At 43.3% G+C, this 18770-nt stretch overlaps 1 protein-coding gene across 1 annotated transcript; it reads left to right on the top strand.

Annotated features, from left to right (window-relative positions):
- Positions 1-643: 643 nt before the first annotated feature.
- Positions 644-6540, top strand: LOC125513394 (U1 small nuclear ribonucleoprotein C-1-like). Its single transcript, XM_048678505.1, has 5 exons — positions 644-818; positions 1277-1319; positions 2231-2272; positions 2348-2615; positions 5958-6540. Exons 1-5 carry the CDS (start codon positions 811-813, stop codon positions 6236-6238), a joined length of 642 nt encoding a protein of 213 aa, XP_048534462.1. The 5' UTR covers positions 644-810; the 3' UTR covers positions 6239-6540.
- Positions 6541-18770: the final 12230 nt, after the last annotated feature.

The following is an 18770-nucleotide window of genomic DNA, read 5'->3' as shown; positions in this document are numbered from 1 at the left end:
ATTACATCCCCGTCTGCGATTAATGCATCGCACACAGTTTCGTCAAATGGTCTCTGATTGTAGTATCGCGTTAGTAGCATCCTGCAGTAGTGACATATTCAAGCTATATGCAATTTTATGAAAATATGGACATATAGCAAAGCAATATGGACATTAGGAATGAAGTCACTAAACAAGTGAGATAAATAAAGAGTGACAAAAAATTCTAAAAATTGTCACAAGGACATTTCTGAAACTCATAACATTTTCTAAAATGCAGTGTACACTTTTTCAAATAATACATAACATTTTATTTGAATTGCATGCATATTGTTTTACATTGTACATACATTTTTTGAAACCCGTGAACATTTTTAAAATTTTCACGACATATTTTTGAATGCTATTGACATTTTTTAAAATTAGTCTAACAACGTTTTTACACTGTGTTTTTTTCGAAATTCTTGGTTTTTAAAATTCTAAGTGAATTTAAATTTTGGAACATATGTATTTAGTTTTGTTTTCAAAAATACGAACAAAAGAGAAAAAATGAACTACTGAAAAACAGAGAAGAAAAATAAACTAACCTGCAGGAAGCTACTTGGGCCGGCCCTTTTGGTGAAGCCGTCCGTAATAGTGTAGTAGTAGGTAGGCGGGCATGTTGGTGGAGCTGGAGCCCAATCCGGGCACTGGAAATTTCTAGCATCGCGACGGTTTAAGGAAGCATCGCGACGTCTAATCGTGGTCCCCCTCTAACACCTTTTGCCGAGACGAGATTCTCTTCCGCAGCCGCCCCCGTCGACGTCGCCGTCGCCGTCTTTTGCCACCGCGATGCCTCGGTGAGTGTTTGACTCTTTTGATCTAGGTGCAGTGGTTGTGGCTCGAGGGGATGGTACGGTACGATGGGCGCTGTTAATTTGAAACCCTAGCTTAGGCCCCCGATGGTTGCTCGGGGCCTGTAGAAAACCGTGAGGAAGGAGGGGGATTTTTGGTTGAATGGGAAACGGGAAAAAGCTAGAGGACGCGCCAATTGCTACGTCGGGCAAAGCCACCATGGTCCATGATTGGAGAAGACGGCACTGTGATTTCGCCGATTATCTCTTTGGTCGAGTAGGTAGGTAGATAGATTCGTCAAATAGGAATCTGGGGCTTACGGTAGAGAACTGATGAAAGGTCTTGTTGTGCTTCCTGTGTACATTGAGACTTTGTTACTGCCTGCCATGCTTTGGTGCTTTGTGCTTGAATCTTGTTGTTCATCTTTTGCTTGAATTGACATCCCCTTGTTCTTGGCTTGCAGGTATTATTGCGATTACTGCGACACTTATCTGACCCATGACTCGGTTAGTGCTTCCTTTTTCCAATCAATTTTTATTATGCTTGACAACAAAAATGAGTACAAGTTTGCTTAGTTAATTTCAGTGTTCCATATGGTTGTGTGCAGCGATTTGAGCTTAGCCTAGTTTGCTCCAGTGAATGTAGTAATTCTGTCGAACCTAAGATTAGTTTTAGCTTCCACCGCAACAAATACTTTCTTTGTCATTGGAGTATATTGATTAGTATTCATGTTTCTTTTTCAAGAACAGACATTCAGTATTAAGTGCTGTTTAGTACTTAGATTATATTCATCTGGGGTGTTCGGTTCAGTATTGTTGCCAAGTCCGTGGATATGTTTCATCTACTAACATGTTCTTTAAGATAGTAACGTTTATTTAAGATGGCTGTGACTGTGATCTGCCAAGCATGTGAATCTATTCAAGGAGCCCAGGTTCATCGTGCTAATCAGCTTTATAGATTATCAAGTGTCATTTTGTTATTGTGAATGTTATAGAGTAGCAAACCAGGTATGGTGCTGGGTGGTATGTCAATTTGGCATGATTATGTTGCTGACTTTGCAAGCTCTTCAGTGGTCAGTGACTTAACTGTACGAGCCACTTAATTGAATTCTGACATCCCAAGCCAAAAAAGTGGACTGCAGGAGAGTTGTGTGCCCTGCTTTCCATAGCCGGAAACATAAAATTAGGCACTATGTGATCATCTATTGATGTATAATCATCAGACGATGTGCAGTAATATGCTTTTTTTTTTCATTTCAGTAGGTAAACATTATTGCATATGAGTGCAATTGGATATTTACAAAATACAACCCACACTGGTTTTGAAATGATAGTGTACTCTTTTATCCTTTGCTCTGGTGTGCTTATTTTTATACCTATCTTCTTTGAACTAATCACACATGTCAATAATGGTGCAGCCATCTGTCCGTAAGCAACACAATGCTGGATATAAACACAAGGTATTCTTTCTTTTTACCTTCATAGATCTTTTTTATTCTTGTGTGTACACTGTTTTTCATGTGAAACATTTTTAGGCAAATGTTCGTAACTACTATCAGCAATTCGAGGAGCAGCAAACTCAAAGTTTGATTGATCAAAGGATAAAGGAACACCTGGGACAAGCTGCAGCGTTCCAAGTTGGCGCTCCTTTCAACCAACATCTTCTTCAATATCCAGGAAATATGCCCCGTCCCCGTCTTCCGATTCTGCCCACACCCATGATGCAACATGGTTATCCTCAACATCAACAACCTGGTGGGCCATTTGCAAGGCCTCCTATTTTACCAGTTCCTGGGGCTCCAGGTAAACTTCAGTATTGTTTTCATTTTTTATCGTGATTACTTGTATCTATAGTGACATTTTTATTAAAATCGGATAATCCATAACTTCTTTAGTTTGTGCTCCTTTAGATAAACTCAATTGCTTATATATTTCCTGCATGGAAGATAACAATTTACCGGTTGGTATTCCCACAAGGATACAGAAACAGAAAGGTCTATAAGATGGAGAAATTTAGGCTAGTTTCTTTATTGCTTGATTCTGCTTCTTCAGCATATATTTAGTCTTCGTCTTGATCTATTGATTTTATTAATTTTGCTTAGTGGGTCTGAAGAGCAAAACCAGCTGGATACCGCATTGGACGTGTATTACATGGTTTGAACAATCTTGACCATAGTGAGATAGGAATGGACATGGATTTTTGGCTACTAAGCACATATGCACTCTGATAAAAATTAAAATCCGAAAAATAGTGAAACTAATCTCATTTTTTTCTTTTGGAAACAAGCATGATTTAGGCGTTGTTTGGATAGTGGAGATTAGCGTTAGGATTATAGAAAAGGAGTTTTTAGCCGATTTTTAGGTAAACCTGTTTTAAGTCTGTTTTTGCGAATAATCAGTTTGTAAAAAACTACGTTTGGTTAGAAAATTCGGAAAACTGGTCCGCCCAGTTCCTTGTTTGGATACCCACAACCAGTAGCTGTTTCTATTCCCATTCTCCTCCCATGACTCCGTGAGTGACTCACACTTTCCCCAAATACACATCATGACGTCATCCAAGCTCGGGGAGATGCTGCTCTCCTCTGATTCTTCCCCCGCTCCGTGACACCGCTGCTCCCTCGTCTCGCCCGTGGAAGTTCCGCGCGCGGACGCCGGCTAGAGCGCGCCTCCGCCCCCCTGATGCCGATTGCTGCTGGACTCCCAGGTCGCAAGGTACACGCCGCCGCGCGCGGACGTCGGCTACTGCGCGCCTCCGCCGGTCCGCCCCTCTGAACTGCTAGGTTGCCAGGCCTCCTACGCTTCGTCCGCCGTCGGCCCCGCACAAGCTCTACCCGGCGAGCGGTCCTGCTTCAGGTCAACTCACAGGCCCTGCCTCCACTCAACGCCGGCCATGCAGGCTGCACGGAAATCAGCCGTTTTACCATTGGACCGGTGGTGCCCGGCGCAGCAGGCTGCACGGAATCACAAACAGCAGAATTGGCGCCAGCTGAGTTTGTTGAGGAAAAGGCGGGGCGGAGAAAAGCAGTTGCATCCGTATGTACTAATCGCGTTTGTGGAAAAACGAGTAATACTCGTTTTCCCATAAACCCGGAATTCTGGGTGTGTGAGAAACGAGTTTTCTATATCCGTGGTGTTGTTAGACGAGCCAAACAAGATTTTGTACAGTTAGGCAGTTTCCTTGGCTTATGTAGATCGCGTTCTCTATATTCCTCTTATCCAAACAATGCCTTAATGTTCTACCTATGCACAAATTTCTGTGAAGAAAAAAACATTTGTAATATTTGGGGCAATAAAACACAATCGATGCTGCAAAAAGGCTAGGTTTTAAAGCATTTAGAGCACCTTTTTAGTTTTTCCCAGCAGACCAGCACAAATGTCATTCCTTCACGGAAATTTACACGTAGGTCGAAAACTAAGAAATGTTTGTCGCCAAAAAAATTCAGATTTTTTTCTCTTTTTACATGTTTTTGGATTTTTACTGTTCATGGTGAGTGCATTTGAGCTTGGGGCAGAGTAGCACTTTCAGATAGGAATGGACAGCTTAAGCTGAAACTCTGATTGAACTTTCATAGGCACTCAGATGAAAAGGGGTAATTACTTTCTACAAGCATTTTTTTGAATAAAGTTAAAAAAAATGTCCACCATTTTTTACAAGTATATTAAAGAAGATACCAGATTCAAAAGTTTCGTTTTGATTACTAAGGTAGTTGATCCTCCAATTTTACGTGAGTATACCTAGATTGAGATTCGATCTTTTTCCATGTTCATATGTGCAAGTTTGTCTTAGATATGGTCACAACACTTAGATTAGTTATTGTATGCTGCATCGATCTTTTTCCATGTTCATATGTGCAAGTTTGTCTTAGATATGGTCACAACACAGATTAGTTATTGTATGCTGCATCTCATCCTGGGCTTATAAACATATCAACTTAATAGTATAAGTAGACTGAGTCTGCTACTCCCTCCGTATCAAAATATAAGACGTTTTTTGACAGTGCCAAAAAACGTCTTATATTTTGATACAGAGGGAGTATTAATTACTGTGATGACCCTGAATAAATTACAAATTGATGTGAATTTAAAGGTGGCATATGAATGGCCAGGCCACTTATCCCGTAACACTATTTAAAAACATGAAGGAGATGAAATGTTTTTAATTTCCAGTGTTCTAATAGATTTTATTAGAACAGTGTAAACAATGTATTGAAGGGTGGGGTGTGTGTGTGGGGGGGGGGGGGGGGGGGGGGCTTGGTGCAGCGGTAAAGATGTTGCCTTGTGATCATGAGGTCACGGGAACAGCCTCTTGCAGATATGTAGTGAAAGGCTGCATACAAAAGACCCAAAGTGGTCGAACCCTGCGCAAGCAGGAGCTACATGCACCTGACTGCTCTTTTTTTAGCGTAAACAATGTACTGCGGCTTTGTGATTCAGTGGTAATCAACATGTCCTTTTGTTGTTCTGTTGTTAAATGTTTAAACGCGTGCATCCAGTTTATTCATGATGCACTGATACTTCTTTAGTTTCATTATGTAATGATGCCATATAAGATCAGTTGCCACTTATCAGTCAAAAACAGAAAGCCACAAACACGGCTGTCATTCTTTGGCTGCAGACAAAGGAAAGCCACAAACACGACACAGCGGTAAAGCTGTTGCCTTGTAACCTGCTTGAGTTTGGAAAGAGCCTCTTGCAGAAATGTAGGGAAAGTCTGCATACAAAAGACCCAAAGTGGTCAGACTGGCTGCTCTTGTGTTTTTATCGTAAACAATTTACTGCGGCTTTGTGATTCAGAGTGGTAATCAACATGTCCTTCTGTTGCGCAACTGTTGCAACCAAATGTTTAGAGGCGCAATCCAGTTTATTCATGATGCACTTATACTTTAGTTTCATTATGTAATGCCACATAACATCAGTTGCCACTTATCAGTCAAACACAGAAAGCCACAAACACGGCTATCAATCTACAATTGAGTGCAGTCAAGGGAACTGCTCACTGTATCTTAGAAAAAAGGAAAAATTCATGTAGCTGTTCTTTATAAGAGTTGAATTTCTATTTTCAGTAAAGCATTCAAACTTCTGAATTTCTTATCATTTGAAATAGTGATTGATAATCTTAAGTGACTATTTTCTACAAATGTTCAGGTTATCCTGGTGCTCCAACCATGCCGCAGCACGGGGGCCCTCCTGGTTCAATGCCTATGCAGGTGGCACCTCTCCCAAGGCCTCCGACACTACCACCTCCAACATCTGGGGCCCCAGGTGCACCCATGTCCAACAACGCATCACCTCCAGGTCCTCCACCGATGTATCAACCAAATCAACCACCAACTGCAGGCTCAACTTCTGGCGCTCCACCCCTGGCCCCAGCGGCCCCTCCACAGGCTGCATTCTCCTATGCACAATCGAATGAAGGCAACCACTGATCTGTTCCTTGGTGGTTATCGAATGAGATTCGAAGAACAGCCGTAACTTGGAAGTTGATGCTTCCTGCCTGTCTGTCTCCTGAATTTCGGAGGCAGTCTGTCTCTTGAAATTTGGAGAATTGTTAAGAAAGGCTTCCTGCAGTAGTATTTTTTGTATTTTAGGTGGTGTAACCTTTACTTCTTAATACACCGACTTCGTATTAGTTTCTTGCCCTTGAAACTTGATAATGGATATAACCCATGGATGGCGTACTTGATGTAGTACATATTTGTCATTAAAACAAATTTATTTGTTGAGATAACACTGGGCTCCTCTTGGCATGGTATCAGTTCACTTGGACGCTATTATCAATGCTACACTTTTACTCGTTTGATTTGCTCGATGTTAATGTGAATATTGGCTGTCAAACTTTCATGTTGACGAAAATTTAAATCTGGTTCGAAAATAACATACAAAGATCCACTTTGTTGACAGAGTTTTTGTCAGAAGTAATTAGCCACGTTTTTTTGAACAACAACAGTTTTTATGCCATTAACAACATTTTACAGAGACCTCGCAAAAAAAAACATTTTACAAAGAGTAGTGTGAAAGGTCTCACTTGACATGGCGAGAGCATCTCTCACAGTACAAAGTCATGTGTCTGAAGAGACATTCAGAGAGTCACAAGCCTATTTTTAGTTTTGATCGCTAACTTTGCTTGATGATGCGCTTTAACATTAAAACACCTGTGATACCCTGGTACTGATAAAAGATGGCGACGCTTGAATAGAAGCAGTAATGGGCCTTATGTTCCAGTGACCTATGTCTTTGAATATGGAACTCGTCACTGTTGCTGATGCAAATAGGTACTGTGGTTCTGAGATTTGAAAGTATCTACTATCATTGTGGCCAAGAGTAGGCCATATGCTTCAGCTTGGAGAGAAGATGACACCGGGGAAGACATGGCCGAAACCTGTAGCTGCTGACAATGACCATTTCCTCCAAGTTGGATCATCACATCAATACTTGCTGGAGAATGTTGCATATTTGCCTCATTTGTCCAAGCGGCATCAGAGAAGATTCCTTGACCTGCAACTAAAGATGATGCTTGTATGATTATTGGATGTCGTACTACAACCGTTGTTGAGCATTGATCTTGTCATGACATCACCTCCTTAAGCTTTGGGCCTGTAAGATCACATTTTCTACCAGGTATACCTGTGATGGTTGACAACATTTTCTACCAAATAGGGCATCATTTTGTGCTTTCCAAAGGCACCACAAGAAAGTGAATACACTAGTTACATTGATATGGGGATGAGCCGAATCCAATAAAACCTTAATCATTTGTGGAATGGAATGATTATGTTCAGTCAAAGCTTCTGTTCTAATATACCAAGGAGATGAGAACCAAGCAGCCTTTGAGAAAGGCCCTAGAAAAAGCATGTGCATTTCATCCTCTTGGTTGCAACATCTAGTACAATTATCACTAATGTGTTTCGAGAACTTACTTGCACGCTTACCCGTCAGAAGTGCTCGGTGAAGAAGTCTCCATGCGAAAGTTTGAACTCTTGGCTCCAGAGTTTGTCCCTCCAAACCTGATTGAGAAGATTTACAATCTGCTTTGGAACAGATTTTGGTCTCTGATTTGCTGGTAGTACTAGATTATTGAAGCAGTGCTTGTAGGCACTTTTCGAAGAGTGGTCACCTGTAGGGGTTAGTCTCCAAACCAACACATCTTTTCTAGTAGTATTAACAATAGGGGTTTGTAGTATAGCTTGAGCAACATGAGGATGAAACAGAGCGTTGACAAGATGGATGTTCCAAACTTTCTGATTAGGAAACCAAATATCACTAAGAATAGCTGGATAAGAGTAAGGTGGCTGCTGGATTATAAGATTCTCATAAATATTTTGCCACTGGGAAAACCAAGGAGTACTCCATATGGAACTACTACCATCTACCAATTGATAAAAGGAGGCAGAAATGAGAAGAGGTCCGACCTTCAGGATAGCAGTCCAGAAGGCTGATTTGGAAACATTGTGTTTAACTCTCCAAATTGATGTGTCACTATGATACTTGGCCTTGAGGATAAGAGAGATGTAACTTTGGGGTTCCTTTGCTAATCTCCAAGCTGCTGACAGAATAAGACTTTGATTTATAGCCTGTAGATTTCGAACACCTAAGCCACCTTTCTTCTTTTCAATACCTATATCAGCCCAAGCTCTTAGACATAAAACTCTTGTTGAAGGATTCTCTCTAACACCTGTCCACCAAAAGTTCCTAACACTGATACAACGAGGTGCTATACAAACGGTTTTTAACCCCTTTCCGCGACGGCGTTCTGAACTGTCGCCTAGTGAGTGACTGCAATAGGGGGAGGGGGGGTTCTTCCCAGACGACCTAGAAACCGTCGGGGATATGCCCTCCTGGCACACACGCTCGGCAAAATGAAGTCGTGTGCGATTGGCGAGCGATCAAATACGGTTATACGTACAATTATGCTAAAAAATACAATTATACATGCCAAATCATTTCCGGTCATAAGTACATCCTGTTGGGGAACGTAGTATTTCAAAAATATCCTACGAGAATGCAAGATCTATCCAGGAGAAGCATAGCAACGCGCGGGGAGAGTGTGTCCACGCATCCTCGTAGACCGAAAGCAGAAGCGTTTAGTAACGCGGTTGATGTAGTCGAACGTCTTCATGATCCAACCGATCAAGTACCAAACGCACGACACCTCCGTCATCTGCACACGTTCAGCTCGGTGATGTCCCTCGTACTCTTGATCCAGCTGAGGCCGAGGGCGAGTTTCGTCAGCACGACGGCGTGTTGACGGTGGTGATGAAGTTACCAACGCAGGGCTTCGCCTAAGCACTACGATAATATGATCGAGGTGTAAAACTGTGTAGGGGGCACCACACACGGCTAAAGATCAATTTGTGTGTCTTTGGGGTGCCCCCTGCCCACGTATATAAAGTAGGGGGGGAGAGAAGGCCGGCCTAGGAGGGGCGCTCCTATAGGGGGGAGTCTAACTAGGATTCCCAATCCTAGTTGGAGTCCCCTTCCTTTTCCAAGAGGGGAGAGAGGGAAGGAGTAGGAGAGGGAGAAGGAAAGAGGGGGGAGTCGCCCCCTCCCTAGTCCAATTCGGACAAGCCTATGGAGGGGGCCCCTCCCCTTTTGGCCCTTCTCTCCTTTCCACTAAGGCCCATGAAGGCCCAATACTCCCCCCGGCGAATTCCCGTAACTCTCCGGAACTCCGAAAAATACCCGAACCACTCAGAACCTTTTCGATGTCCGAATATAGCCTTCCAATATATCTACCTTTACGTCTCGACCATTTCAAGACTCCTCGTCATGTCTGTGATATCATCCGGGACTCCGAACAAACTTCGGTCATCAAATCACATAACTCATAATACAAATCGTCATCGAACGTTAAGCGTGCGGACCCTACGGGTACGAGAACTATGTAGATATGACCGAGACACATCTCCGGTCAATAACCAATAGCGGAACCTGGATGCTGATATTAGCTCCTACATATTCTATGAAGATCTTTATCGGTCAAACCGCATAACAACATACGTTGTTCCCTTTGTCATCGGTATGTTACTTGCCCGAGATTCGATCGTCGGTATCATCATACCTAGTTCAATCTCGTTACCGGCAAGTCTCTTTACTCGTTTCGTAATGCATCATCCCGTGACTAACTCATTAGTCACATTGCTTGCAAGGCTTATAGTGATGTGCATTACCGAGATGGCCCAAAGATACCTCTCCGATACACGGAGTGACAAATTCTAATCTCAATCTATGCCAACCCAACAAACACCTTCGAAGACATCTGTAGAGCATCTTTATAATCACCCAGTTACGTTGTGACGTTTGATAGCACACAAGGTGTTCCTCCACTATTCGGGAGTTTCATAATCTCATTGTCAGAGGAACATGTATAAGTCATGATGAAAGCAATAGTAATAAAACTAAACGATCATTATGCTAAGCTAACGGATGGGTCTTGTCCATCACATCATTCTCTAATGATGTGATCCCGTTCATCAAATGACAACACATGTCTATGGTCAGGAAACATAACCATCTTTGATTAACGAGCTAGTCAAGTAGAGACATACTAGGGACACTCTGTTTTGCCCATGTATTCACACATGTACTAAGTTTCCGGTTAATACAATTCTAGCATGAATAATAAACATTTATCATGATATAAGGAAATATAAATAACAACTTTATTATTGCCTCTAGGGCATATTTCCTTCAGTCTCCCACTTGCACTAGAGTCAATAATCTAGTTCACATCTCCATGTGATTTAACACCAATAGTTCAAATCACCATGTGATTAGTTTACATCGCCATGTGACTAATACCCAAAGGGTTTTACTAGAGTCAATAATCTAGTTCACATCGCTATGTGATTAACACCCAAAGAGTACTAAGGTGTGATCATGTTTTGCTTGTGAGAGAAGCTTATTCAATGGGTCTGTCACATTCAGAGCCGTATGTATTTTGCAAAATTTCTATGTCTACAATGCTCTGCATGGAGCTACTCTAGCTAATTGCTCCCACTTTCAATATGTATCTAGATTGAGACTCAGAGTCATCCGGATTGGTGTAACAGCTTGCATCGGCGTAACTCTTTATGCCGAACTCTTTATCACCTCCATAACCGAGAAATATCTCCTTAGTTTTCTAAGGATAATTTTGACCGCTGTCAAGTGATCCACTCCTGGATCAATATCACACCCCCTTGCCAAACTCATGGCAAGGTACACAATAGGTTTGGTACACAACATAGCATACTTTATAGAACCTATGGCTAGGGCATAGGGAATGACTTTCATTCTCTTTCTATTTTCTGTCATGGTCGTGTTTTGAGTCTTACTCAACTTTACACCTTGTAATACACACAAGAATTGTTTGACTATTCCATTTTGAACTACTTCAAAAATCTTGTCAAGGTATGCACTCATTGAAAAATCTTATCAAGTGTCTTGATCTATCTCTATAGATCTTGATGCCCAATATGCAAGCATCTTCACCGAGGTCTTTCTTTAAAAAACTCCTTTCAAACACTCCTTTATGCTTTCTAGAAAATTCTACATCATTTCTGATCAACAATATGTCATTCACATATACTTATCAGAAAGGCCGTAGTGCTCCCACTCAATTTCTTGTAAATACAGGCTTCACCGCAAGTCTGTATAAAACTATATGCTTTGATCAACTTATCAAAGCATATATTCCAACTTCGAGATGCTTGCACCAGTCCATAGATGGATCGCTGGAGCTTGCACATTCTGTTAGCACCTTTAGGATTGACAAAACCTTTTGGTTGTATCATATACAACTCTTATTTAATAAATCCATTAAGGAATGCAATTTTGATATCCATTTGTCAGATTTCATAAAATGCGGCAATTGCTAACATGATTCGGACAGACTTTAAGCATCGATACGAGTGAGAAAATCTCATAGTAGTCAACATCTTGAACTTGTAAAAACCCTTTTCGACAAGTCGATCTTTGTAGATAGTAACACTACTATCAGCGTCTGTCTTCCTCTTGAAGATCCATTTATTCTCAATGGCTCGCCGATCATCAGGCAAGTCAATCAAAGTCCATACTTTGTTCTCATACATGGATCCCATCTCAGATTTCATGGCCTCAGACCATTTCGCGGAATCTGGGCTCATCATCGCTTCCTCATAGTTCGTAGGTTCGTCATGGTCTAGTACATGGCTTCCAAAACAGGATTACCGTACTACTCTGGTGCGTAACGTACTCTGGTTGACCTATGAGGTTCGGTAGTAACTTGATATGAAGTTTCATGATCATCATCATTAACTTCCTCACTAATTGGTGTAGGCATCACTGGAACTGATTTCTGTGATGAACCATTTTCCAATTTGGGAGAAGGTACAACTACCTCATCAAGTTCTACTTTCCTCCCACTCACTTCTTTCGAGAGAAACTCCTTATCTAGAAAGGATCCACTCTTAGCAACAAAGATCTTGCCTTCGGATCTGTGATAGAAGGTGTAACCAACAGTTTCTTTTGGGTATCGTATGAAGACACACTTCTTCAATTTAGTTTTGAGCTTATCAGGCTGAAACTTTTTCACATAAGCATCACAACCCCAAACTTTAAGAAACGACAGCTTAGGTTTCTTGTTAAACCACAGTTCATACGGTGTCGTCTCAACGGATTTTTAGACGGTGCCCTATTTAACGCGAATGCAGCTGTCTCTAATGCATAACCCCAAAACGATAGTAGTAATTCGGTAAGAGACATCATAGATCACATCATATCTAATAAAGTACGGTTATGACATTCGGACACACCATTATGCTGTGGTGTTCCATGTGGCATGATGTCAGGACCCCGATTCCAAGTCACATTGATCTAGCCGGTAACACCTCATATCACTTTGCGGCCTCACGCACGGTATCCCACGGGTGTCGCCTTACCATGGCCCGGGACCGTTTGCGCCTTTTGGCTCACGTATATGATAGTGTCGCTAGCATCCATATGACAGAGAACCCGGGCCGACATGGCTAGTCGTGAACCCAAAGCGGCACAGACCTATGGAGACAGGCATACATGAATCACATCGAACATGTCGGTCATCAATAAGTGATTCCGGGCTGTAGCACTGGGCTAACAGGACTCCGGGGAACCCCGGGCTGTAGCAGGCTAGGCAGGACTCCGGAAGTCACCGTGTGACATTTCCCCGAAGGGACAGACATAGGGACGAGGTGAAACACATGCCGGCCAGTCAAGTGTCCTGAGCAGTAGTGCTGGGCTAACAGGACTCCGGTGAACCGGGCTGTAGCGGACTACTATGGCTCGAGGAACACTAGACTACATTTCCCCATAAGAAAGGCTGCCAAGGATAAACAACTAGATTGTCGGATCCCACTCATACCAAGCATTTCAATCATACACACAATATGCCCGATATGAGTACATACAACATGGCATCACAACAAAACTCTACAACTCAAGTACTTTATTTAAAGGCTCCAGAGAGCCATTCATAACATGTTCATACAGATAGGGGTCACATGACCCGACACTCAAGTCATACCAACATACAAGCACATGCGGAAGCAACTAGTCTGAGTACAGACTCTAGAAAGAAAGAAGGCTTCTCGAAGCCTGTCTATCTACATGGGGCCCTCCATGGCCAGGATCACCACCTGGGTGGCTAGTCACTCGTCGACGTCAAGGTCTACATAAAACCCATCGGAGGGGGCAGTGTTGTCGTCTGAAAACAATAAATAAGCAAACATGAGTACGAAGGTACTCAGCAAGTCTTACATCAGAACCTACTATACATGCTTATTCTCAAGGAGGCGGTGGGGTTGATGCAGCAAGCCAGCTTTGACTCTTGGCTAAGCTATCCTACAGAACTCCACCGGTAAAATAGTTTTCGCACACGAGTCCACTACTCACCAACACAATACTCCACAGGGGATCCTCCCTCGTCATCCTACGAGAGGGCCATCCTCGGTACTCACACTTATCTTGAGTCTTTTAGTAGTATCCATTAACTTTTCTATGAACTGTATAGGCAACCAAGTAGTCCTTTACCGCGAACGCGGCTATTCGAATAGTTTTATACCCTGCAGGGGTGTACTTCGTCACACACGCTTTCACCACTTACCACCGTTTACACGACATGTACTCGCCAACCTTCAAGCGGAAGCCCAGCGAGGGTGTCGGCCACGGCCTACCTAAACACTTAAGTCTCTAGTCCAGGTTTATCGCCTATCCAGGTTCCATCCGCAGGGAGTCCGGCCGAGGTTTCCACATACGGCCCCGAACGATGTGAACAGGGTCTCGAGACGCCAAACGGGCGCCCGGCATACCCGGCCACGGTGTATCTACCGCAACATAGCCCACCCCTAGGGTCAGCGCTACGCACAGCCGCCAACACATAACCTACAAACACCAGAAACTATTTGCAACTCCTGGACAGAGTACTAGGGTGATTAAGAAGCCGAGAGGGTCAATTAAGGATCCCAATGCATGGTAGTAGCTGAATCTTAAAATCACACATACAGATCTCAGTTCTTAGGGACGACCTCAATGAAACAACCCACCATGTACTCCTACATGGCCTCTCATCGATACCTTTACCAAAACATGTTCAACACATCCCCCACATTACCGACATAAGCATTTCACTCTAGCCCATCACCCAGATGAACCAGACCTGACACAACTCTAAGCATAGCAGGCATAGCAAGATAGGAATCACATACATGGCTCAATCAACTCCTACACATGCTAGTGGGTTTCATCTAGTTACTGTGGCAATGACAGGTCATGCAGAGGATAAGGGTTCAACTACCGTAGCACACAGCAGTTTGAATCGCGTTGTCTTAATGCAGTAAATAAGAGCAGAAGCGAGAACATGGGTTTGTATCGGAATGATCAATGGTTGCTTGCCTGATGGAGTGGTAGCGGGATACTGCCCTTCAGTTGGATACTCGTGAATATCCTCGGAGGCAGAACCTACCACGGGGAACACATCGGAACACAATCAACACATGACGATATGCAACAATATGATGCATGCTATGACATGGCAATATGAATGTGTTTTGGCCTAATGCAAGCTAGAATAGAAAGGGATGAACTCATTTGAATCAAAGATTCAAATATTAGCTCATTAAGCATGGCCTTAATAGTGCATTTCCTTATTCTGCTTAAACAGCAAGGTAAACTTGTTTTGTCATGCATGAAACCATTACAGATGGATAGATTGAATTTTTCTGATAATTTTCATATATAAATTATTTCATTTGGAGTTACGGTTGAATTTCTATGATTTTTAGAAGTTTTAAACATTTTCTGGAATTTCCTGAATAAAAATAAATCCAGAAAATGCAATACTGCGTCAGCATTGCATCATGCTGACCTCAGCAGGTCAAAGGCGCCAGCCCAGGTCAAACCTGACTGGTGGGCCCCTTCTGTCAGCCTCTCAGCTAATTAGCAAAATTAGATTAACACTAATTAGTTGTCAGTGGGGCCTGGGCCCACATGTCAGTGACTGATTTAATTAAAATTAATTAAGACTAATCCTAATTTAGTTAGCCGACCGGCCCCACCTGTCATAGACTCAGGGGGGGTCTTCCTGGGCCCACCCAGGGGTCAAACTGGGTCAACTCGCCGGTGGCTCGACGCCGGCGAGGCCCGAGACGGCGGAGGGCTTCGGATTTGGTCCTCCGGTGACCAAATCGACGGCGGAGATGTGCTACGCGTAGCTGGGGCTCGTGCGCATCTAGTGGGGCAAGTGGGAGGAGCTGGGGTGGAGCGAGCTCGCCGGAATCGAGCTCGTGGCGGCGGCCGGAGTTCGGGCGAGGTCGGTTTCGACGCTACGGTGCACGAGAGGGAGAACTGGGGGTGGCTATGGGTTCCTGGTGCTGCACTGAGCACGGTGAGGCGCTCCGTTGTGGGCTTGCACGGCTGTGGCCACGACTGCGCCATGGCCGGCGGCGAGAAGCTCTCGGCCGCGGTGGAAAATGGAGCTAGGGGACGAGCGCGAGCACGCGAGAAGAGGGGAAAGGAAGAGGAGCTCACAGCGGAGTCGGAGAGGGGGTCAGCGGGCTCGGGGAGGTCCTGGCGGCGGTGAATTCGACCGGAGATGGCTCGGGTGCCCGAGGTTGAAGACGAGGGCGAAGGCGGCGATGCAGGGCCTCCGGCGATGCGTGGCTCGGTGGGGAGGATGAGGGAGTCGAGGCGGAGCTAATGGGCCCGTCGGAGGGGCGAGGGAGTGTCTGTGGTGGCAACTACGACGATCGGCGGCGAGGTACGCGCTCGGCCGTCGCGGGAGAGAGAGAGGGAGACGAGGGGGAGAGTGAGCGAGTGCGAGAGGGAGACGTGGGGGTCGCGTGGCACTTCAGGGCGTCTCCCGGGCGTCGGCGGAAGTAGGAGGTGGCCGGCGTGTGGCCGCGGGCGCCGGCCACGCGCTCCGCGTCCTTCTGGCGCGAGGAGGACGACGACTGGCAGCGCCAGCAGGCTGGGCCGAGCCAGGTGGCTGGGCCAGCACAGGTAAGGCCCAGATGGGCTTCTTTCTCCTCTTTTTTGATTTTTGTTTCTGTTTTCTATTTAACTGCAACTGTTGGGCTTTAAATAAAATACTAAAACGTTTCCAAAAATCCTGAAAATAAATGTGGCCTCTGTTTAGATTATTTCCAACAGGAAACATTTATTCCCAGAATTATTTGAGCATTTAGATTATTTTATAGCATTTAAATGCCCAAATTCAAATACTTATGATTTAATTCAATGACCTTCTGTTGACCTAGAAAATTGTGCACCAATTTTGCCAGAGGTTCTAACCTAAGACAAAGAGGGTGAACTTTTTAGAAGGGCATTTCAGGTTCATTGAAAATATTTTTAATAAACCCTAGTTGTTTCCAGGGGGGGGGGTGTGTTGGGGGTTCTGTCTTCCCCAATTCAAATTTAAGAGGAATTTAAACATGATGCACATTCTAATGCTTGAACTAGCTAGGGTGTGACACATGAGTTTGTGAAACTATTACACATTGTTTTAATTGAAGGCCAAACTCATAACTCAAATATTCGCCTCTGCGATCAGATCATAGAAACTTTATTGTCTTGTTACGATGATTTTCTACTTCACTATGAAATTCTTTCAACTTTTCAAATGTTTCAGACTTGTGTTTCATCAAGTAGATATACCCATATCTGCTCAAATCATTTGTGAAGGTCAGAAAATAATGATACCCGCCACGAGCCTTAACACTCATCAGACTGCATACATCGGTATGTATTATTTCTGATAAGTTAGTGGCTCGCTCCATTGTTTCGGAGAACAGAGTTTTAGTCATCTTGCCCATGAGGCATGGTTCGCAAGCATCAAGTGATTCATAATCAAGTGATTCCAAAAACCCATCAACATGGAGTTTCTTCATGCGCTTTACACCAATATGACCTAAACGACATTGCCACAAATATGTTGCACTATCATTATCAACTTTGCATCTTTTGGCATCAATATTATGAATATGTGTATCACTATGATCGAGATTCAGTAAACCATTCACCTTGGGTGTATGACCTCACAAGGTATTATTCATGTAAACAGAATAACAATTATTCTTTGACTTAAATGAATAACCGTATTGCAATAAACATGATGCAATCGTATTATGCTCAACGCAAACACCAAATAACATTTATTTTAGATTCAATACTAATCCGAAGGTAAAGGGAGTGTGCGATGGTGATCTTATCAACCTTGGAATCACTTCCAACACACATCGTCACCTTGCCCTCAACTAGTCTTTGTTCATTTTGTAACTCCAGTTTCGACTTACTAATCATAGCAACTGAACCAGTATCAAATACACAGGGGCTACTATGAACACTAGTAAAGTACACATCAATAACATGTATATCATATATACCTTTGTTCACTTTGCCATCCTTCTTATCCGCCAAGTATTTGAGGCAGTTCTGCTTCCAGTGACCATTTCCTTCGCAGTAGAAGCACTCAGTTTCAGGCTTGGGTCTAGCTTTGGGCTTCTTCATGGAGTGGCAACCTGGTTGTCATTCTTCTTGAAGTTCCCTTTCTGTCCCTTTCCCTTTTACTTGAAACTAGTGGTCTTGTCAACCATCAACATTTGATGCTTTTCTTGATTCCTACCTTCGTCGATTTCAGCATCACGAAGAGCTCGGGAATCATTTTCGTCATCCCTTGCATATTATAGTTCATCACGAAGTTCCAGTAACTTGGTTATAGTGACTAGAGAACTCTGTCAATCACCTTTTTATCTGGAAGATTAACTCCCACTTGATTCAAGCGATTGTATTACTCAGACAATCTGAGCACATGCTCACTGATTGAGCTATTCTCCTCCATCTTGTAGGCAAAATACTTGTCAGAGGTCTCATACCTCTCGACTCGGGCATGAGTCTGAAATACCAATTTCAGCTCTTGGAACATCTTATATGCTCCGTGGCATTCAAAACATTTTTGAAGTCCCGGTTCTAACCCGTGAAGCATGGCGCACTAAACTGTCAAGTAGTTATCATACCGAGCTTTGCTAAACGTTCATAACGTCTGTATCTGTGCTCCTGCAATAGGTCCGTCACCTAGCGGTGCATCAAGGACATAATTCTTCTGTGTATCAATGATGATAATCCTTAGATCACGGACCTAGTCCGCATCATTGCTATTATCATCTTTCAACATAGTTTTTCTCTAGGAACATATCAAAAATAAACGGGGACCTACATCGCGAGCTATTGATCTACAACATAGTTATGCAAATACTATCAGGACTAAGTTCATGATAAATTAAAGTTCAATTAATCATATTACTTAAGAACTCCCACTTAGATAGACATCCCTCTAGTCATCTAAATGATCACGAGATCCAAATCAACTAAACCATGTCCGATCATCACGTGAGATGGAGTAGATTTCAATGGTGAACATCACTATATTGATCATATCTACTATATGATTCACGTTCAACCTTTCAGCCTCAG

The sequence above is a fragment of the Triticum urartu genome, chromosome 6A (assembly GCF_056163025.1).
Source record: "Triticum urartu cultivar PI428250 chromosome 6A, HENAU_Tu73, whole genome shotgun sequence".
In the NCBI taxonomy this organism is placed as follows: domain Eukaryota; kingdom Viridiplantae; phylum Streptophyta; class Magnoliopsida; order Poales; family Poaceae; genus Triticum; species Triticum urartu.
The sequence above is the reverse complement of the archived record's forward strand: the minus strand, read 5'-3'. Positions and strand labels throughout refer to the sequence as shown.